The sequence below is a fragment of the Brassica napus genome, chromosome C4, assembly GCF_020379485.1.
Source record: "Brassica napus cultivar Da-Ae chromosome C4, Da-Ae, whole genome shotgun sequence".
NCBI classification, from domain to species: Eukaryota; Viridiplantae; Streptophyta; class Magnoliopsida; order Brassicales; family Brassicaceae; genus Brassica; species Brassica napus.
In genome coordinates, this window is record NC_063447.1 from 53,619,452 (window position 1) to 53,642,133 (window position 22,682).

The 22,682-nt window shown below is 35.8% G+C and overlaps 3 protein-coding genes and 1 pseudogene across 6 annotated transcripts; 2 read left to right on the forward strand and 2 right to left on the reverse strand.

The window, feature by feature from the left end:
* Positions 1 to 2,899: 2,899 nt before the first annotated feature.
* Positions 2,900 to 3,992, reverse strand: LOC125575298 (trihelix transcription factor GT-4-like). Of its 2 annotated transcripts, XM_048753945.1 has the most exons (3): positions 3,830 to 3,992; positions 3,305 to 3,535; positions 2,900 to 3,234 (listed from the first exon to the last, which is right to left on the reverse strand). In XM_048753945.1, the coding sequence occupies exons 2-3, from the start codon at positions 3,339 to 3,341 to the stop codon at positions 3,008 to 3,010; spliced, it is 264 nt and encodes an 87-aa protein (XP_048609902.1). In that variant the 5' UTR covers positions 3,342 to 3,535; positions 3,830 to 3,992; the 3' UTR covers positions 2,900 to 3,007. The 2 variants fall into 2 exon arrangements, with proteins under 2 accessions (XP_048609902.1, XP_048609901.1); XM_048753944.1 differs by lacking the exon at positions 3,830 to 3,992 and having other exon boundaries at positions 2,987 to 3,234; positions 3,305 to 3,669.
* Positions 3,993 to 8,539: 4,547 nt separating this feature from the next.
* Positions 8,540 to 9,816, forward strand: LOC106448762 (annotated as a pseudogene).
* Positions 9,817 to 12,569: 2,753 nt separating this feature from the next.
* Positions 12,570 to 13,838, forward strand: LOC125585237 (the record flags this gene model as incomplete). Its single annotated transcript, XM_048753946.1, has 1 exon — positions 12,570 to 13,838. A coding segment is annotated over one exon (1,125 nt), but the record flags the coding sequence as incomplete, so codon positions are not given.
* Positions 13,839 to 17,131: 3,293 nt separating this feature from the next.
* Positions 17,132 to 19,753, reverse strand: LOC106446930. Of its 3 annotated transcripts, none has more exons than XR_001288889.3 (3): positions 18,354 to 19,706; positions 17,892 to 18,089; positions 17,265 to 17,502 (listed from the first exon to the last, which is right to left on the reverse strand). XR_001288889.3 is itself a non-coding variant. In XM_013888757.3 (2 exons), the coding sequence occupies exons 1-2, from the start codon at positions 19,613 to 19,615 to the stop codon at positions 17,256 to 17,258; spliced, it is 1,509 nt and encodes a 502-aa protein (XP_013744211.2). In that variant the 5' UTR covers positions 19,616 to 19,753; the 3' UTR covers positions 17,132 to 17,255. The 3 variants fall into 3 exon arrangements, 1 of the variants encoding a protein (XP_013744211.2); XR_007322186.1 differs by having other exon boundaries at positions 17,892 to 18,092; XM_013888757.3 differs by lacking the exon at positions 17,892 to 18,089 and having other exon boundaries at positions 17,132 to 17,502; positions 18,354 to 19,753.
* Positions 19,754 to 22,682: the final 2,929 nt, after the last annotated feature.

The following is a 22,682-nucleotide window of genomic DNA, read 5'->3' on the forward strand; positions in this document are numbered from 1 at the left end:
TGAAGCGGGAAGTAAACGGTTAACAGAATTATTGGAAGTCCATTGTCTCTACTAATCTAAGAATATGAGCTTAGCATCAAGCCCATAAGTGCCCAAATAAATACAGTATGGAAATTGCAAGATTAAACTTTTGCCAAAATAGTATTATGAATTAGAGAAGAAGATTGTTAAAGGCAAAGGCAAATCTTATGAACTTTGAAGTAGGCCTATCAAAAACACAGAAATGCAATAACAATTATTTAATCACCCGTACGTTAAATAATATTTAAGGATATGAACAGTGATCAACTTTATGTGGAATAAAGGAAGGAGCCAACTAATCCTCCCACTAATTGCGTTAATAAAGATGCGAAAATTATTATTTCTGGTGCGGGAATTATATTTATTTAACTTGGCCCCGACTGAAAAAAAATATAAACATCCAAATCTCCTAAACATTAATAGCCATATCCCATATTAAGTACATTCTCGGTTTGTTGACAAAACAATTATGGGACAACGTCTTTAGTTTTACCCCAAGATAAACACGGCAGTATTCTGTTCGTTTTATAACGCAATGTGACGCAATGTTCATACGTTCTGTTTTCTATCGTTTTTTTTAACTTTAACATTTATCCAAGAAAATATGTACTTTCAAATTTATGTATTTTTGTTAGTTGATACATATAACTTTATATTTTTAAATAATATTTTTTTCTAAAATACTAGTATAATTATAATCAAATTTCAATTTCTTTTTTAAATAGCACAAAAATCTGAAAACTATTAATTTTAAAAGGAGAGTATTTAGAACATGAATGCTAGTTTTTTTTGCAACAAACTACTAGTATTTAGAACATGAATGCTAGTTATATCATTTAAAATTTCTATGTTTGATTATATTAGTAATAAAATGAGATAATATATTTTCTTTATGATGTAAATTATGCAATCATTCACTAATATTGGCTTCTCAATATTCAGCCGTTAAGTAGTTTTTATTGAAATTTTCAATTATTTAAAACATAAAACCATTTTAATTAGTAAAACTAGAGTAAAAGACTTTCACTGAGAATCGAATCCAAGAAGGAAATGATCGAGTTGATGTCATGTCCAAAGTTATATATATGTACCATGAAGAATTACACAGAAAATTATATGGTACTAATTAGTACTTATTTCTAATAAAACCATGTTAACATCTCTGCCTTCTTACCTAAAGTTGTGTAATTGAATGTATGAAACAATCATTGAATCATATGTAGATAGGAAAAAAAGCACATTAACCAAACATGTATCAAAATCATAATTAGAAGAATATTTTTTAACATACGGAACAACTGTAATACAGTCGTAATTAACAAAAACATATAGGTATATGTAAAAAAATCCGTTACTATTAACTATTGTGTGGTGCAATGTGGTTTATAAACATTTGAAGCCTTAGTTTTTTATTTATTAATGCCGGTCGCAGAGCAAGGGATGAGCAGAATGATGCAAGATCATCGAAGATGTCCCGGCTTGTCTACCGCAAGTGCTCCATAGCTTAGGCTTTATGACTACCACTTTTACTTATTTTGTTTTTCTAAGTCCTCATTATTATTGTGTCATCAATAATTCCTTATTTGCATGCGCTATCCAATTAAAAGGAGCTAATAATACCGACAACCTTTGCTATACATTCCATGTGGTAATTAGTTGTTCTGAAATCAAAACTAGACTTCAGATTTTAGATCTAGTTTTGGCATAATCTTAAGGTGAAAACTAAAACCTAGCCAAGCATAGCTCGTCAGTAAAGACGTCCAATTCCGTAAGACAAATAGAAGAGTAAGGCTCATTTACCACTTTGTTCTCCTCCTACTTTTGCTTACCATTTCCCCGATTAGTCACAATTAAAGTGGTATATCTCAAAAAAAGTGGTATATCTCCAAAAAAGTGGTATATCTCTTACCGCGCCCAACTAGAAATATAATAATTAAAAGCGCATGTTAAATATCAGGACCGTACACTTAGAGCATGCGCAACGGTGAGACTCATTGGAGTCCTTAGCGACAAGGACATTTCGGATTAATCTTGGATATTTTGGATTTTCTAAAAAAAAAAAAAAAAAAAAAAGATGACCATTCACGGGCCGCCACGTAGTCGTGGGAACCCGCAAATAGTACAAGGATTCACTAAGAAAGAGTCCTTATTTAGGAATTTAAGAATTGAATCCTTAGCTTTTGGTGGGTTCCACTGATTATTTAATTTTTTTTTCCTAAGGACTCTCACTTAAGGATTCCCGTTGCGCATGCTCTTAGGCCATAAACAGAGGTAAGAGCGAAGAGGTAAAAATAAGAAACACAAACTTAGGCCGTAAGAAACAATGCTTTCCGAGTGGAGGGAGACAGGAAGAGCTTCTTAGAGCAAGTTCATTGGTTAGAGACCCTTATAGACTCTAATGAATAAATTAGTAGTTAACTTTACGATTTGAAAAGTTTTAGAACCCTTGTTAGTTTAATTAATTTTCTCATTGTCCAATCTTAAATTTTTTTTATTTTTATTTTAAATTGAATTATTGGAACCATAGAAACCAAAGTGTATATTCGGTTTTGTCATTGTAATTGCGTATGTCTTCCCATTGTTTTAGCTAAGTTTGTTTGATGTATTGCCGTATATGGACACAGATGTGGCTATTCAATTTACAGATGGTTAAGCTACACGCTTTTGACACCAAGCTAAGGAGAAGAAACCTGAAACCTCTAACTACATTCACGTTGAAATGTCTATTAACTGCAACGTTTCTCCTTCTTTGCAGATTCACTTAACTCAAAAAGGAACTGACGAATGGGATCATGTCGTTTGATGATCCTAACTTTATGCTTGTTCAATAGTTTACCAGCTTTCTCATTGTCTCTGTCCCTTGCAATGACCATTTTGTTTACCAACCAAACAACATATCTTGGATTAAGCTTTTTAAAGTCTATCAGTCTCTGACCATATTTACAAAAAAAGGAGTCTATCTTCTAGCTTTCTGCGGTACTTATTCTCATCTCATTCCACGGTACAAGACACCAGGTTGAAGATCATCCATACTATCTACATTCCTAACCATACCGTCTATGTTCCTAAACCCTCCATCAAACTCTCTCAGCCATGTCCATCCTCTTCGTCCCAAGAACTCTCTGTAATCCTCTTCCGTGTAAAACACCTTCTCCTCTTGATGAACCGGTAACGGATCAGACTCATCATAGTGGCACACTCTAACAGCTATTCCTGCATTTTTTGGATATAATACTGAGAAAAAACCACAAACCAGAAGAGAAAGAAAAAAAGACTTACTTACCTTCATCGACACGGAGTGTATAGTTCCCTAGAGGCATGTCTCGGTCAAGAGAGCGTACCACCTGTTCTTCATCTTCCAGCCAAAAAGCTCACCTTGTTCTCAATCTAAACGTGGATCTAATAGCTTCCTTGATGGCTTCAGGCTTCAGCTGTACCATCGATCCCAACTCTTCTTGTATAGTCTCCATATTCACCGTTATGATCTTCCCCGCAAACGGCTGTCCATCACTGCCTGCTTATATAACATGACTATGAAACCAGACAAAACACAAGTGCAACATAAAGCTCGATGAAAGCATAAAATTCTTGCCGTTTCCAGCGAACACTTAAACTACTTCCAAAAATCAAGCTACACTGCTAATGTAAGAGCCTAGAACAAAGAAGCTAATAAACTAACTAAGTACCAAAAATCATAGCCTCAGGAGGAAGAAGACAAGAACAGCGGATCACGAACAGAGAATGGAAAAAAAACAAATCGACAAAGCAGTAACAAAAACGGGAAATCAAAAGGATGATTTTCCATTACCGATAAGGAGATCGAGATGAGATTCGAGAGACAAGCTGGAGTAGAGAGAAGCCGGAGAGATCGAGAATGAAGAGGAAGACAAAACTGATTTAGGACCTTCGAGGAAGGAGAGATAGAAATTAATGGGGTCCAATTGTTGATCGATATGTAAGGGTTTCTTACCAGCTCTAAAAATTTCACGTTAAGCAGCGGTTCTTTACTTTTTTTTGTCTTTTTCATTTATTTATTTTTCTCTTTTGTTTAAAACATGCGTTGAGAGACCCTAGGAGCAGCATTATCGCTGACTCTTAACCCAACTATTCTCCTAAATCCAATTAAAAAACAATTAAGAAAAGACAGAAGCCCAAGACTCGCCTCTTGCGTAAGGCCTGGAAGGCCCGCCTCTTAGTGACATGTGTCACCATAACGCGACGTCTCTGTCTCTCTCTCTCTCTCATCTCTCTTTCTCTCCCGAGAGGACTGATTCGGTTTGATTTCGAAACTTCCACCACCGGAATCGCCGCCGTCTCAGTCGCTTCCCCGCCTCCTCCGTCCCGACCTTCCTCCCCAACGCCTCCTCCGTCCCGATCAATCTCTGAAGCTCTTGATATCCTCTTCTTAGGGGCATGCGTTGAGCTAGAGCACGGACTGGTTTGTTCTCTTATTACAAAGCAATAAATATCTTTGTTAGATCATCTTTGAGTTTTGTAATGATGGTTTCTTATCAAACCTCAAGGTGAATTGTGGAGCGGACCTTGCTATTTTGTTTGTTTGGTGTGGTAGTTAAATCAATTAACGCATTGTCTGTACCCACTTGGGCTGTTCATGTTTCCAGCATTGTCGAATGGTTCCTCTTCCTTCTTCCTTGCTTTAATTGATTCTACTCTCATCTTAAAAAAGTTTTGAACTTTTGATCTATAGTGATGCGAGATAGTAGTTTCTGTTGTGGGTTTCTCGAGTTCTTGATATCTGTTCAGAAAGAAAGGGTTATGAGTCATGGAGAGGTCTCTCATGGGGAATGGTTGACTTTAGAAGAGAGTTTTGTTGAATCTAAGAAGCAAATATGTCTTTGTAAGAATATTGATATGCAAATTGTTTGGTATACTTCTGGTTCATATGAGATTAAAGATGTGTTGATTTTGTTTTGATAGGCAGAGAGATGTACGTATGGGGAGAGGATTCTAGGATCAAGCTCTGAGTATGTGCAGAGCAATGTAAGAGTTATTTTATTGGTGAATTCCACATCTCTCTTTACATCAATTTTGAAGTTGTTTGTCTTCGTCTTGAAATTTGGAACATATTACTCGTTATTTTTTGATCCTCGATACTATTTCCAAGTGAATGATCAGTATGTTAGGAACAAACTCAAGGTTGTTCTGTTTCCTTTCCTTCACCGGGTGAGCTTGTCTTCTCTTGCCTCTTTCTGTTTGAGACTTTCTCAGACCAGCCATTAAGTAAAACTAGTTCGTGTTTTGCTTCAAACGATCAGAGACATTGGACTAGAATCTCTGAACCAGTTGGGGGTAGGCTCTCATACAAACCTCCCATCTATGATATCAATGCGCCAGATTTGTACATTCCCTTTATGGCATTTGGTACGTACGTTGTTCTTGCTGATCTTTCACCGGGACTTAATGGAAAGTAAGTTCTTATGACCCTATGCATCTCTCTCAGCGTTTTGAGTCTCAGGGGTTCAGTGATTGATGGACACTGAAGATTTTTAACCTGAATTCATGTAGGTCTTCTTGTTGGTACTTTGTAGTAGAAGTTCGAACATTATTGACATTGTATGTGGTAAAGATTCATGTTTTATAAACAATTTTCATCTCATGGTATCTTCTTCCCATAATATTTTTTTTAAAAAAAAATTCTTAATTAAGAACCTTGCAATGGAGCATAAAAATATTTGAGTTTCTTAATGTTGTCTCTTAACTCACTTTTAATACTTAAAAATATTAAAAAAAGCTTAAGAGCCCCTAAGTGTCTCTTAGGAATAATGATGCTCTTAGGTAGTCTTAGACCCGCTTCCAAAAGTACATAGTTCTCTCACGTGGCCCACTTCTTCGATTATCATTGACCATTTCAATCATTCATCACTAACTCTACTTTCACTTTTTACATTTCTATATTGTTAGCTAACAAACAAATTATGCTTTCTTAATTTGGTGGTACAGAAATAAGAAAAACAAGCTTTATTTGCTACCAACAATATAACGGAAGCATACGATCAATCTAAATAAAGGAAAGGACCAAGATTCGGGGATTAAAAACATGTTTTGATGCTAATCGAACCTCTGACTCATGTGCTATAATAGGATAGCATTTACCATTTAGCCTTTGAAACTTTCTTTCATTGATCGGAAATTGTCATGCAGTAATATAATGAATGATGTTATCATCTTAAATCAAGAGGGCTCAATTTGAATCTGCTAATGTTTGTAACTAACGATGAATTTGTTTGATTAATAAAATCGAAGAATTAGACGGAAAATAAAACAAGAGAACTCAATTTTTCTCCATGTGTTATTTCAATTGATCAATAATTTACATGCCATGTTTAAGCCTCTACTTCCGACGACTTCCATCACAATGTTGCCGGTAAATGGTTGATTGGTTTTCTTCGTAATACCCGCAAATTATAAAATTACAGATGGTAACCGTTATTTACATATATATATATATATATATATATATGAAAAACGGTGCGGAAAAAACCAAGATTGTTTATGACAAAACAAAAAGATGGTGATATTTACATTCTAAAATTTCAGTTAGTTTTATACTACCAATTGATATAACTTTTTTTATTACCACTTGATATGACTTGGTCAATTTGTTTTTTATTCTATGAAAGCGAAACCTCAACCTATATTTTCTATAATCACAGAAGCCGTAAATTAATACATACATGATACATTTATAAATAAGATACTATACTTTATTTATTGGGGGAAATTGCATCTAGTAGCTAAGAAAAAAAAAACAAAAAGAAAATATACTGTATTTATTTTTCCGTACTAATTAGTTTTGGTCATATGCATGGATAGATATGTGCATCAGTGCATGGATCTAAGTAAACAGATGCACTGATGAGCCTAGATTAGAAATGAAACATGTGCACGTGTTCCTCTGTCTCCGTCCATATCCTAAGCAACAAAGTTTGCAAGCAGATATTTATATGGTATTCATAAAACAATTCGGTTGCCTTGGATTCCTCCTAAAAATTTCGAGTTTAGCTTTTGTGATTACATTAACTGTACACAAATACAAGAATATAAATTTAATTTTGTACAGATAATTCATAACTGAGAAAAATGGAAAATAGATCTTAATCAACAGAATGTATAAAATGATTGTAGTGTCAGAATAAATAAAACACTAATTTATTCAGATATCAGGAATTCAATGTGTATATATATATGAAAATCACAGTGAAAAAACCATTTTCCTCTATAATTTTGCTCATGAAACACACCAATTTTTTAATTCAATTTTTAAAATAAAACTTGTATTCAGAGCACCTCCGATGGGGGTTTTCTCATTGGAGTTCTTAATATATGTGTTATGTATATATATATATATGTATATATTATATATGTATAACCAATAGTGGGGTCCACAATTTTTATGGAACCGTATAGGTAAGGGTTTTAAGAATCCTCAAAAACCTTTATTTATGGGATTCCACAATAATTGTAAACCCCACAATTATTTACACATATATAATATATATATATATATATAATACATATACTAAAAAGAGACAATTGGCTGAATATACCCAAATTACCAAGAAATTAAGAAACTACCCTAAATCAATAAAAATCCATATCCACTATAGATATTTTGTCATATTTCCCGTTTTATCCATGCCCTAATTTTTTATATGTTCTCTTTCTTGCCCTAAATTTTGATTATATATACTACAATATTTGTTAACCGCTAGGATAATATTAGTTGAATAGATAATGATTAAGTTAACATGTTAACATAATTTATAACTTCTAACAGAATATATATATATATTAGTTAACGATTCCTACTTTAACCATTTTACCAAACGATGTAAAAAGCGATAACATATTTTGTAACAGTTAACCAAACATATATCAGCTAATCATAATATGTTATATATAATATGAATACAAAGTTTCAACGTAAACTATTATGTGACTTGTTTTAACCTACTAACTTATTCATAGCATCTAACAAACTATTTATCAGTCAAGACAAGCTATTTTTAAAAAAAAATTACAAACCGTTTTAAAAGGCTGTTAACATGTTTTATAACACCTAAGTAAACATTTATCAGCTAATGATAATATATTTTGTGAAAAATCAGCATCCACCGGTTTAGTAACAACTAACCAAACATGCATATACTCACAATATTTGATTTGTAGCATGTAATCAAACAATTATCCGTTAACTTAATAAATATCGACTACAAGCACAATAACTTAAATGTTAGATTCAGGTTTCATCAATGTCGGGAAATTTCTATATTTCTTGATTATACAAACCATCACCAGAACCATGAGCTTTTTACCGGCGAATGAATCGAAGAGATCTCACATGTATATTAAAAAAATTTCTTAGACATTCATATCACGGTCAGATTGAGTAAAAGAATAGAGATGACAGATACAAAACTCATGTGAGGATAGTACTCATTAGATTCATATTCTGTATTAATTGAAATATACGTTTCCGTTGCTGATTCACATCATTGGAAACAGAAAAGATAAGGAAAAAAACATTTGTAGATTAATAGGAAAAAAAATTGTGTTTGATGATTTTAAAAATAAACAAGAGAGATAAATAAGAAGATTGTTCAGATAGAGAGAGAATGGTTCAGATAGTTGGGGCATGGGTAATTCTGTATTATAAAGATATCAACAGTGTCATAATTAGTCCTAGGGTATTTTGCAAATATTGGTTTTTTTGGTGTATTTAGAACCTAATTTCTCTATTAAAAACTCCAATGGGAAAAACCCCCATTGGAGATGGTCTCAATTTTGAAACCGTAGCGTATGAGTTTTGATCATCCTATTCTTCACAATCAGTTTCATCACAATCAATTTCGCAATCAATTTCGGCGCCGATACCTCCGGCGATGAACCCGGCGGATGTTGCCATGGTGCGCATGCAAGCCGACGGGAGGCTCCTGGTGGTCGACCGGAGGAACTACAAGAGCGTTTTGGACGCGATCGCGCAGATGGTTCGCGGCGAAGGCATCACGTTGCTGTGGAGAGGTTCGTCGATGACGATAAACAGAGCGATGCTCGTGACGGCGTCGCAGCTGGCTACGTACGACTCGGTGAAAGAGATGATTTTGGAGAAAGGGTTGATGAGAGACGGGTTCGGGACTCACGTGACGTCGAGCTTCGCGGCGGGGTTTGTGGCTTCGGTCGCGTCGAATCGGTAGATGTGATCAAGACGAGAGTGATGAATATGAAGGTGGAGGCGGGGGAAACGGCACCGTATAAGGGAGCGGTTGATTGCGCGTTAAAGACGGTGAGAGCTGTAGGGATCATGGCTTTATACAGGGGTTTTTGTCGACGGTGTCGAGACAAGCACCGTTCACGATGTTTATGCCGGTGGTGTTAATATGTTTTCATTCTATGTTTTCTATTTTGAGTGAAAATTCAAGTAGATAGATTTCTCATCTAGGTAACGCATCATTTTAAAAGTTCTGATCTTTGAATCCAATTTAATCATCTGTCGACAAAACTTTGTCTCTTTTACTCAGACTATCACTTATGGTTTCATTTCATTACTGATTCTAAGTTCTCCCTTATATACTTCATATAGCAGACCAGAGCAGTGCATCTCTTATCAAGTCAAGGCTTTATTGAACTGTCACAGATTTCAACCAATCATCGACAATGTCTTCCTCTTCTGTTACTGTTGCTCAAAAATCTGTTTCCTCCTCAACCTTTGACGATCTCAGCCTTGGTCCGACTTCTCAGGTGGTTGCTGGCCGGATCCTCTGCTTTTGGGATTGAAGGAACATGAAGAAAAATGGTGAATTGTGGGTATCACCATCCTCCTGCTAGATGAAAAGGTTTCAACATTTCTCTCTTAACCTTTAAAGATTATCAAAAAAAATTTAAGTAAATTTACAAACTAACATATAAAAGCCTTACTTGGATTCAATGAAGGGATCTGTATTTGCATATCGGGAAAACAAGGCTCTGTTTTACTTCAATCAAAGACGCATATTCAGATAATAACACTGCGTTCACTTAGAACAATTTAGGACCTTATCTCTCCACGTTTGATTGCAAGTTTGATAAAAGAGATTCATCAAAAGTTTGTAGTTTTCTTTGCAGTGTAACATGTTCATTAATTATATTTTGTGTGTTGGTCTGACAATGGTGTTGTTCTCATTAACATATTGTTTTGGTCTGTCGGTTTTTATTTTAGGTGTAAACCTCGACTGATGGAGGCTAACATCGAGATGCTGAGATTTACTCTGGTGAATCAACCGGAGTTTCAGTGAGTTATCACATACTTTATTGAATGAACACGTACATCTCTGAATCCTTGAGTAAAATAAGTTATGATCTTGTTGGGTTTCCTTAGATATAAGAAAGATTAGGGTTAGCATGCTTTTTGGATCTCTGTAGTTTGTAAAAAAAAATGTTTTGTGATAACGACTGAACCAGTGAATCGTTCTGTACTACCTGATAGAGGCTAATCCAAGAATGCAGCTCTGCCATCTGCATCACAAGAGACTTGTGGTAGACTAGATGTGGAAGGCATGGACCTTCAAAGAACTACTTCTAGAGAACTAGGAAACTCATTGCAGGTTGTGATATTTCCTTTATTTTAAGTATAGTAGAAGGTTCATGGATATATGATATATTTATATCCTTTGTAGGTAGTGGTAAATACAATCGTACACAAATAAATTAAACATTGTAATTTGCAGAATTGTAAGTGTTTTATGTGAAAACTAACAGTTTCAAACATGCATATTCAGATTTTATTGGTTGATTGAAAAGTATTTCTAATAAAAGATTTTTTCTGCATTAACCTGTCCCAAAAGAAGTTATAATAGTTGAGCTATTTTTGCCACTAACTGTACGCATTCAAACTTAAAATAAAATCACGTACTTGCAAGTTTTGCATTTTTAGGTCCGAAATAGTCATGACCTTCATCATTCTCTTGCCTATTAAATCACAAACTTAGACTACAAAGCTGCAAAAAAATAAAGCCTCAAAGAAAATCTAACATACAAATTTACTACAACTCAATACCCCACCATATCTTTAAAAAATTCAAATATTCACATGCAAAAGACCAATTCAGAACACACCATCTCCTCATCCTTAATATAAAGCAACAACATCTTCGCAGTGTGTGTGAGTGAACACAACATCATGTACACAAAATTAGCCAATACAGCAACAACGTCCCCGGCAGAAGAAGTGAGGCAAATGCGAGAATAATAATAATGTAGTTTGTAGATTTGCAACTCAGATTGTAGGGCATGATCAAACCGTACGAGTTAGAATTCTTAAACCATTTTTGTATATAAATTATTTTCAGAAACACACAAAACGTCTATTCAATGTGTTTAATCAGATTTAAGTTAAGAGTTCTTCAGAATTTTGATTAGAAACCTAATTCTAGACCTCAGACAGTGATAATTTTTGTATATATCTACCATTTATAAATTTTAGAAAGCTTTTAAATTGGGTTTGAAGTTCTCACTAATACTTGTTTTCGAGAGGTCATTCAAGACCATGTTTAAGCAAGTATCTCAGCCTTGCACAAAGGGATGACAGAGCACACAAACACTACCCAGCAAACAGGAAAAAGCTAGAACATCAAATAATAGTATTAATATTCAAAATTATTTCCAAAAAATCTGATTAATTAAATAATTAAAATAAGAAACTGTAAAATTAATATTACATCAACAACGGTAAGAAAGTAAACCTTCTATAAATTTACAACTAATAATATTTCAAATCATGAAGCAAAATTTTCTTTCTATCACAAACAAACTTAAAAAAAACACAGAAATTAAATAGCAACAATAAATGTTAAATTTAAATTTGGTTAAAAAGGTTGACAAAATTATTTTGGTTAAAACGATAAATTGAAGACAACAAATAAAGAACGGGTATACAAGTCGGTGATACTTTCTTTTAAAGACAAGTACAAAAATGAAACTTAATAATTTTAAAACCATCAAAATTTATACAGTACTAATTATAAGCTTTACAATTGTTTTACATAAAAATAAATAACCAATATAAAGAATATATAGATCTTAACTTATAATTTAGTTAACTTTTTATTAATCTTACTAATATCCTACATAAAACTCCAATAAAACACAACAAATTATTTCAAATAGTTTAAATTGATTTATGTTATAATTCTATAACAAGTTTCTAGTGCTTATCACATTTTTCGTTTGCTTATAATTTGTTCGTTTTTAAATATAAAAAAATTAAACTAATATTGTAGGAAAAAATTTGGACGTAGCCTGGAAAACCCTCTGGTACTACTAATAAAACTAAAAAAAGATGAGACAAATATTCTAGCAAATATAATAAAAAAAGGTAAAAAAAAAAAAAAAAAAAAAAAAAAGACATGAAATAGCGTGGCACCTACTCTTCTTCTACTTCTACCTTTGTAACTCTCTTGTCTTCGTACACCTTTACCCTCCTTTCTCCTCTTCTCTTCATCATTTCTTCTTCTTTACACCTCTCTCCAATGGTGGAAACTGCAAAACACTAAATCCCCTCTCTCTCTTTCTCAATAACAACTCTCGTGAATGGCGGCGCAAAAACTGGGTCGTTGTTACGTCAGCATTTCTTCTCTCTCTTCTTTCTCTTTGTCGGCTGTTTCTTGTTCCCCAAAGGAAGTGACTGTAAACATAAGAAGAGGAAGAAGAAGAACCTTAGAACGGTTTCTTCCGGTTCAGGTTCCGGTTTATCCTCTCCTTGGTCGTCTTTAAAACGGTTCTACTTATCCACGACGAGGATATCTAAACCCCGCAGCCAAACGCATCCTAACGGTCAGTTAACGACTCTGACTTCCGCTAGATCCTCTCACAACTCTCTCGTCACTCTCATTCAACCCGACCCGGAAACCCGTAACGAGTCGGATTCTCCTCTGAGCGACGAGATCTTCTCTTGCGCGACGTGCGGAGAGGTTTTCCCCAAAACAAACCTCCTCGAGCATCACATCGCCGTCAAACACGCCGTGACGGAGCTAACCGACGGCGAATCGAGCACGAACATCGTGAAGATCATATTCAAATCGGGCTGGCCCGATTTGAACAACAAAGCCCCAGAGATCCATCGGATCTTGAAGATCCACAACAGCCCCAAGATCCTCGCGAGATTCGAGGAGTATCGAGAGTTCGTCAAGGCCAAAGCCGCTCGCAGCTGCAGCGGCGGAGGAGGAAGACGGCGGGACGACGAGCGGTGCGTCGCCGACGGGAACGAGCTGCTGAGATTCTACTGCTCGACGTTCATGTGTGACCTAGGACAAAACGGTAACTCCAGTCTCTGCGGCCATCAGTACTGCAGCGTCTGCGGGATCATCGGATCCGGATTCTCGCCGAAGCTCGACGGGATCGCGACGCTCGCGACGGGGTGGAGGGGACACGCGGCGGTTCCGGAGGAAGTGGAGGAAGAGTTCGGGTTTATGAACGTGAAACGGGCCATGCTGGTTTGCCGGGTCGTGGCGGGTCGGGTCGGGTGTGATTTGATTGCGGATGATGACGTGGACAAGAGGGATGGAGGGTATGATTCTCTAGTTGGGGAAGGGAGTGGGAGTAAGAGTGGGGCCCTGTTGAGGATCGACGATGAGGAGCTTCTGGTGTTTAATCCAAGGGCTGTGCTTCCTGTTTTGTGATAGTGTATACTGTGTAAGCGTGTGATTATGTCTGTGTTATATAGACTTATAGTATAATGTTACAACTCGCGAGATTTTGTGAGGTTTGGTTTAGATGTAATAGTGAAGTGTGAACGCTTAAGATGATTAAAAAAACTTGTGGTGTCTTTCGATATGATCCAAGCATCTTTTGAGAGGTTGTGTGACAAATGGAACATTTGAAGTGTAGTGGTTTCTGATGTATAGTAGTTTTTTGTAAGTCTAATTCGTATCTAATAGATGTTGATTGAAAAACATTAGCATGAGACCAGATCTTACGGAGGGAGGAGTTAACCACTTACCACTAGTTGATCTTTCTTGTTTCTGTATTTTAAGGAAGAAAATGCTAGACAACTAGGAATGGAAGTTTAATAATGTAATTATGTTACTTTAAGATGATACTTATGGCATAATTAACCCTAGCACCCCAAATGGAGTGCTTATTTTTTTTTTTTTTTTGGTTTTTGTCTGGTTAAAAAAAAATATATTAAAAATGAATCAATTGCAGGTCGCCACGTGTCAGTGGGGCCCGCGAACAGTGGGAGCAAACGACGCTTACTGCACTTGTTTAAGCGCTGATGCTTTTATTTTTTTCTTTAAAAAAAAAAAAGATTAAACATCTGTGTAAACACCCCGGTTAACGGTGGCCTTACTGCTTTAGTTAGAAAGTTGATGTTGAAAGAAATGTCTCTTGCATTTGTTGTAAGCAATGAACGAGTAACTGTGTAAAGAATTGAACGAGTGAAAAAAAAAAACAGAAGATTTCCTTTTATTCTTTGTGATTTAATATTTTAGAATCAAAGTTGTTGGTTTGGTCAGCTTACATTCCATGAGATGCAAACTGATGGAGACCGCATATCACAACCAAATCAACATGTAAAATCATCATTTGATCGATGTGACTCATAATTTTTCTTTTTTATACTATCTCCGTTTCATAATACTTGATGTTTTGCCTTAGTGCACAAAAATTAAGAAAATTACTTTTTTCCTAAAACAAAATTTAAAGATATAATTTTAAAATCAGTTAACTAATTATACAAAAGACGGTAAAATCTAATTGGTTGTATAGTTTTCAATAAAGTTAAAGTTAACCTTAAAATCTCAAAACTTCATGTAAATTGAAACAAAATAATCCTTCTAAAACATCATCTATATTGAAACGGAGGGAGTATTAGAAAATTTGTCACAACTCTCAACGTTGCGCCACAGATAGAGACTGGGCATAATATCTGATTCACTACTTCCTTTGTACCCAGCTTGAAAAAGCATGCTATGGTTAAGTTTCACGCATCGTAATTAATAATTACTGAATCAGTAGTTAAAGGAATGTGAGATTTGATATTGGTAACACCTAAAAGCATGAGCAGGAATGAAAAACCAATAGCGTTTCTCGATAAAATAAAATAATACTGCTCCGTTCCTAAATATAAAATGTTCTAGATAAAACACATTTATTAAGAAAATTACTTTTTATCTAAAAATTATTATTAAAAATATAAATTAAAATTATTCAATTCATTACAAAATATAACTATTAAATTTGATTGATTACACAGATTTTGATAAAGTTAAAGTTACCTAGAAATATAAAAACATCCTACATATTGAAACATAAAATTTCTTCTAAACATCTTACATTTCGGAATGGAGAGAGTAACATTTATATTTATTACTATATTTCAATTATTTTCAAACAATTCCACCACTAATAAAACTACAGCGGTAGAAAAAAATATTTTCTTCTTTGTGGAAGTTTTTCTGCCACCAATTGATTCTTATGATTTGCTATTATCTCTCATTCTTTTTCAATACTTGTTGTTGTTTTTATCATCAGAAACCTATTGAGTGACGGAGGGAGTAACATTTATATTTATTACTATATTTCAATTATTTTCAAACAATTCCACCACTAATAAAACTACAGCGGTAGAAAAAATTATTTTCTTCTTTGTGGAAGTTTTTCTGCCACCAATAGATTCTTATGATTTGCTATTATCTCTCATTCTTTTTCAATACTTGTTGTTTTTATCATCAGAAACCTATTGAGTGACTACCACTAATGGTGCCCTAAAGCTCTTCCATTGTATAGGGGAACATCCATGGTGCATAAAAGAAAGAAACGACAGGAAAGAAGAGAAACATAGACAAAAAAGAATAGAAATGATTTGATATCAGGTTCAAGAGCACCAGAACTCTGATACCATGAAAGTTGATGAATTCTCCTTGATCTGATCATCGTATTTACGTGGCTATGTACAACCTTACGAAAAATAAATAATTACAACCGAGATATATATAAAAATCTAAATATGAGCATAATATTTTAGATTATATCATTCACTATACTAGTAGGGAAATGTTAGACTCTGGTTCCAAATCCTACAATTGGCAAAATCACCTTGTGGTTCATTGTAAAGTAGCACGACAAGCTTTAAGATAATTAATGTCTTGGATCCGGTTGAAACAAGAAACCATATGTTTTTCAGTTGCTAGTTATCCGAGAAAATTTAGAGTAATTTCCCACGAAGTATTCTTCGACAGACTAATTCATATTGATGGGACAGAATTCTGGAAGCGCTGGTTGATGGAGCAAGAAATATAACACATATGTTCATGTTGAGATATGTGTTTCAGGCAGCTATACATTCATCAATATGGAGGGAGAGAAAAAGGTGCAGACATGACAAACTCATAAAACTGCAACTACAGATATTCATTTCATCGATAAACTGGTTCGAAATAGGATCTTCTCTCTCAGTCGAGGAAGGAGAAGTCGTCAATAAGGCCATGACAACTTGGTTTGCCTCTCGGCAGTCCTAGTTTAAACGTTCTAAAGCTTTCACTACGTTTAGTATCTTTACTTATATTAGAACATTTTACTTATATTAGAACATTGAAAACAATGTCACACATGTTGTAAAATTTTTTTTTTGAATTGACTAAATTTAACATTCTTTTAAAAAACATGTTTTTTTTTGGCAAAATGAAGAGGTTCGTGGCTTTTAGGCAAGACAGAGGGACTGCTTGTTATCGTAACAAAGGATGATGTCGGTGTAAATGCTTGCCTTGAGATATACTATTACATCTTTCAGATTTCCACTCTATATATATTGTTGGAACAATTTTTGCAATCCTACATTGCTATGGTTTGGAGTTACCAGATGGTTTCAGGACTAGTCCATCCTTACAGCATTCCTAATTTACCCAAGATGGAGCTATGCTTTCCTTACTAAATACCCCTAAGTAGACTGAAGCTGCGTTGCTATTAGTAATTTGACAATACCCTATTTGCGGACCAAACAAATGAAATGTACCCTCTTATACTCTTAAATCTACGATATAGGCCCAACAGAAGATCCATAACCCCATGATGATGGAATATTTTCGTCTTTTTCACTAGACCAATTGCAACCATAAGGATTTAACGCTTTTCACCACCGTGACTATAATAAACACGCATATACATCATTAATATGCACATATTTATATTTATTAGTTTGTATAGAATGTTTACTTAGACGTGATGATGGACGGTCTTAACTATATGGTGTCTTCCTGAGACTCGTCGAGAGGGAAACACGTCTCATCACCGCCAGTGTTCCATAGAAAATTAGCGTAATTAGCGGCATAGAAAGAGTTGGTGGGATCGGCATCGATTGCTTCCAAGAAAGTCTCCTCAGCAGCCCAAAGATCGTCCCGTGCTCTCCATAAGAACGTGGCGTATTTGCTCAGGGCCTCTGCGTCTTTCGGTTCCACTTCTACCGCTCTTTTGAAGTATTCTTCTGCTCTGTTATACAAAATATCATGTGAGACACTAATTCACTAGATATAAAAGAATATGAGATGAACAAAATCAGAAATTTCATCAGTATGATGTTTAATGAGGAATGCTACATGTTTAAAATACTTTACTAAGCCTCGGCTTACTCGAACTCCAAAAGCCTAACTGAATTTTATAAATATCGAATTTTTTTATATATTTGTACTCAAAAGAACTAAATCGAAAAACCAATCAAACGGCCACACCTACTTACTACCAACGAAACTACAATACTAGTACTAATTAAGCTTAGATATATTAAAGCCAATGAAAAAAACATGTGTTAGTTTGTTTGGGTGGTGAATAAATCTAGACTAGAGGACAGATTGTGAGGCAAAGACTTCAGACAAAGCCACCTTTTAACTTGTTGGATTCTGGTGGGGTGTCTTTAAAGCTCCACCGTAAACTCCACTATCATCAGCCCTCAAAGACTCGAAGCTCATTGGCTTGAACTAATCTTATGTCTTTATTTATTCCCCGCTAGATATTTTTATGCACTGTCTTATTACTCCAAGAGGAAAAGAAATGGTTCAACTCTCTTGGTCGAATATATTCTGCTGATGATTTAATTTAAAAAAAAAAATTAAATTAAATTTCCACAATTATGCCCCACTAGTGAAATAGAGAAATCATCGAGCACTACGCCTACTTTTGACTGTTAGCAACAACTTGCAGCCTCATAATTCACAACCCAAAAAATCTACTAGGAAGCTTCGAACGAACCTAACTTCGAGTTTACAAAATAAAATCTAATAATTAAAAACAAAATTTAACCGAAACAATGATTAAGATGTGACAGTAAAAAATTGTTTGTTTACCTGTCATAGTCATTAGAGACGATGTAGAGGAACTGAGCATAGTTAGCGAGAAGCAGAGGATTATTAGGCTCTTGAGACAGTCCTGTTTGGTAGAGAAGCTCTGTTCTGAAGTAATGAATGTCCTCATCTGCTTCTTCTACTCGAGCATCCAAAGGAGACACGAACCGCTTCCTCGTCCCGTGATCCAACAGTGCATCGTCTGTATTTGAAAACTGCATTTGCTCTGCTTCCTCCACAACCGAATTCCACAGCCTGAGTTCGTCTTGTCCCGACACTGATGTCTCCTCTGACTCTGTTGTCGTTGACCCGAGCGTTGACGAGACTCCTTCGGGTATGCTTGTTCTGAACTGTTCTGATCCATCATCGCCATCAGTTCCGCTCAACACCGGCCGGATGTTCCCGCCGCCGCCGCCATTGTTGTTGCCGCCCAGGGAAGCCGTATTCCCGTTGGGAGACGATACAAAGAACGTTTTGACAACCGATGATGAATCGAACTTCTCGGTTGTTAGCTCTGTCACGGTGGTGGTGGTCGGAGGAGGAGCGGCTGCGGCTGCGGCTAAAGCAGAGTTGCTACTGATAGAATAAACGGTGAAGTTCGCGAGGAGTATCATCACATAGACCATCAAGGTAGGGGTGGCGGAGAAGACCTGCTGGAACAGCCAAACGAAGGAAGCGTGCATCTCTTCTCTAACTCTAAGCAAGATCCCTTGCAAGTCTTCGTAGAAGAGAACCTCTCTCATGTGCAGAGTGAAGCTCTGGAGCTCTCGGATCATGAACACCATCGAGGAGAAGGCCTTGCTCATCGCCGAGAAGGCGTTGCTCTTCTTGACTCCTTCCTCCCATTTTCTCTTCTTCTTTATCATACGAATCGAGAGAGGAAGGTCCACACTGTTCGCTTTCATTTCGATCTCGATTGAATCCATTTGTTTTCTCTCGTCGTGGAATCTGAGAGTTAGCTCTTGGATCTTCTTGGAGAACTCTTCGTCCGAGAAGGGATCTAGGCTTGCGCTGCAAGCTCTTCGAATCGAATAGGTCCTTGTCGGTGTGGATGGTTGCCATAGCTCGCAGGACTTGGAGCGATGGAGCTTTGTAGGAGTTCCGAAGAGAGCTGAGCGGTTCAGTCTCTGACAGGATGGAAACGGCGCGTTGTGACGTCGTTTTGAAGGAGATGAGATGGCTCTGGAAGCTAGGGTTTGAGAAGAAGAAGAAGGATGAGCCGCCCATTGAAGGAAGGGCGAAGTGTATCCTACTTTCACTCCCATTTCAAATTTTCGATAGAAAATTTAGATTCAACTTTCTCGGGAAAATGCTGAAGCACGAGAGAGGCAAGTCAGCTCCAACTTTAGTAAGTGGAACGCGGAGAGAGAAAGTGAGACGATGAGCTTTATATACACAGACGCGGAGCAAAGGGGTTTGTTTTAGTTGCACGAGTTTATCAAAAATATTATTTTATTTAATTAATTGAAAAATAAATACTAGTACAAAATATCGCCGGGTTAGAGCCGGTTGAACAGCGACGCGCCACGGAACTTGACAAACAAGTAGCCGGTCCCTATAATATGATTAACCGGAGATTCATAAGAATTTTTCATTTGACGGTGTAAAATAAACCACGTGTAAAATTGATTTTCTTCTCCAAACTATTGGGATTCTAGTTTTCGTCGTTTTTCTGATTTACTGAAATACTAAAAAACTAATCAACGGTCTCGGACATGCCATGTAGACAGACTAGTGGGGTCCGCAGTTTACATGTATTTTGGTAACTGTTGCGATTTACGTCTATGTTCATTTTCTGTTTGGTACTCTCTTTTTTTTCTTTTTCTTTTTATTACTCAAGATGTGCTAGTCGCTTCTTGGTTTAATACGAGTTACTATGAGCTATAATGATTGTACCAGATAATTAAACAAGTGATGAGTGAAATGCATTGCTCGTTTTGGGATTCATGTCCAATGGAAAGGAAAGTGAACTACGTTGGTTAGTTTATCGTATGCGTAATGCGTGTATCATTTGAGATATATTTCGAGCTCGTTATATATGGTGAGCCCGTAAGTAAATTCGTATAACTACATGTCAAACCTAAGTTAAACCATCAATGTCAAAATCAATTGAATTCACTTTAGGTTCTGCCATCATTTACAAAACCAACCACTCTGAACCAAACCAAACGGAACCCATAATAAACAAATGTGATAGATAACTTGTTTGAACGTGCCAAAAGCCTAGAGGGGTGAAAAATCGACGATGGAGAAGGAGAGAACAATGTGCACCAACTTGGCCATAAGATAACGTCGTTGAGACAAGGACGTCGGAAGAAGGTGAAGAATTGACGGCTCTCCTTTGGTATCTGCTCATATCTTCTTAACGGTTGATATTTATTCTTCTTTCATTGGACTCTTCTCACACTACATCGATATAATTTATTCATTCCCTAGGTTCATTTAAGATCATTTAATGCATGTACGGTGGAATCTTTCTTTCTTTATTATCGTCTATATTTGGACCGTCGAGAAAATTCGTAAAAAGAAAAAATTGAGGAAACATGGATTTTATATGATCTTTAAATCGTCTCGTGACTAGTGTTGGGCATATCGAAATATGTAACTGTTGTTAGATTTTAGTATTATAATTTTTAAAACATGCAGTTCAGAGGAACGTAATTATCTCCAGCTACTTTCATTTGTTGTACGTCTAATTCATACATAATTTTCAGTTATTCTCAGTGTGTGCTGCTCTTATTTTACATTTACCATATTACTTATTTCGGTTATACCAATCATATGTTCGTTAGCTTTCAACTACGCTAGTAACGTCTCAACTTTAATTGATGTGTGGTGTGATTGTATCGGAAGAAGAATGTTTGATGTAAAATGAGAGCAAACTACTAAGAATAGCCGAACATTATGTATGAATAGGTGTATAACAGATAATAATCTTCCTCTTTCACCAAAAAGAATTCTCTTGCTCTAATTATTAGTTTGGTTATAGTATTGTTCATACACAGATCTAGAGGTACATACACATACATTCAGTCATAGAAGTTATTAAGCAAGTTATTCATGATTTGATCTGATTTAGATGCATCAAGCGCCAATGGTAATATTAGATATACATCTAATATTGTATGACTGCAATCGTCGGAAGACGAACAGAAGATGTAAAATGCGAACATATAGATTGAAACTTTTTTTCCTGAATAGACATAACAAATCAAGTTGTTCTTATCGCAATAAGTTAAACTTTATTTTGGGCTATCCTTAATTATAGGTTCCAATAATCTTATTTGGCTAAACTCAAAGTTAAGTTAAGGTTCTAGAATCTCTTTAAAAAAATCATAAAAAATCATCACCTCCTCAAATGTTCTAGAGATCTCCTTTGGATAAGTATTAGTAGAAAAAATCTAGATATTATGGTAGAGAGTTCTAGAGATTAAGATAAGGTTTGTAAGATATTTTGTACTTTTGGAGCCTATAAATAGCTCACTCCTCTCTCATTTGTAAATAATAAGAGAAGTTGAACAAGAAAGTTTTCTTAAAGAAAAAATGTGTTCTACTCAAAGTTCTCTAAATCTCTTCGAGAGTTCTTTCATATTATTCTTCATACTTGGAAGTTTTCTTGTTTCTTTCGGGTTCTAGGGTATTACGGTCTTGGGCTAGTGCTAAGCACTATCAAGAGTGGTTTCCCTATATGGTATCAGAGCTATTCTAATCTCGTGCTCATCAAGATCGGGGTTTAAAGAGAGCTCGGGTTTATTCGAAGTATGGAATCAATGAGTCGTGTTGTTGGATTGGGAATGAAAATCTTAAACCAATCTAACTATCGGTTATGGAAGTCATGCATGGAGTCATACTTGGTCAGTGAGGACTTATGGGATGTCGTTGGTGGTAATAGCACAACACCACCAAGAGGAAATGCTGCAACCCCGGAAGCGACAAAGGAGTGGACACGGAAGAATGCCAAGGCGGAGTTTGCTTTGAAGAGATCCATATCTATAAGCATATTTGAGCATGTCTCAAGATGTACTTCCGCTAGTTCCATTTGGCAAGCTTTAGATCAACTGTTCAACAAAAAGAATGAGGCCAAGCTACAATTATTGGAGAATGAGCTTGCGAATGCGGAGCAGGGGGAGTCTTCAATCTCGGAGTTTTTTTTTATCAAGGTAAAGAACCTATGCTCCGAGATTAATACTCTAAATCCGGAGGAGTCAATTTCTGAAGCACGGTTGAAGCGGTCTATCATTCGAAGTCTACGGCCTGAGTATACACCGTTTGTGACTTCGGTTCAAGGATGGGCTACACAGCCTTCCTTGGAAGAGTTTGAAAATTTGCTAG

Excerpts from the sequence above, each read along its gene's own strand:
- LOC106446930 (XM_013888757.3), bottom strand. The coding sequence starts at position 19,615 with ATGGGAGTGAAAGTAGGATACACTTCGCCCTTCCTTCAATGGGCGGCT. Across the intron at positions 17,503-18,353 it reads GTCTCTAATGACTATGACAG|AGCAGAAGAATACTTCAAAA; the intron begins GTAAACAAACAA and ends TTTGTATAACAG.
- LOC125575298 (XM_048753945.1), bottom strand. The coding sequence starts at position 3,341 with ATGCCTCTAGGGAACTATACACTCCGTGTCGATGAAG. Across the intron at positions 3,235-3,304 it reads TACACTCCGTGTCGATGAAG|GAATAGCTGTTAGAGTGTGC; the intron begins GTAAGTAAGTCT and ends CAAAAAATGCAG.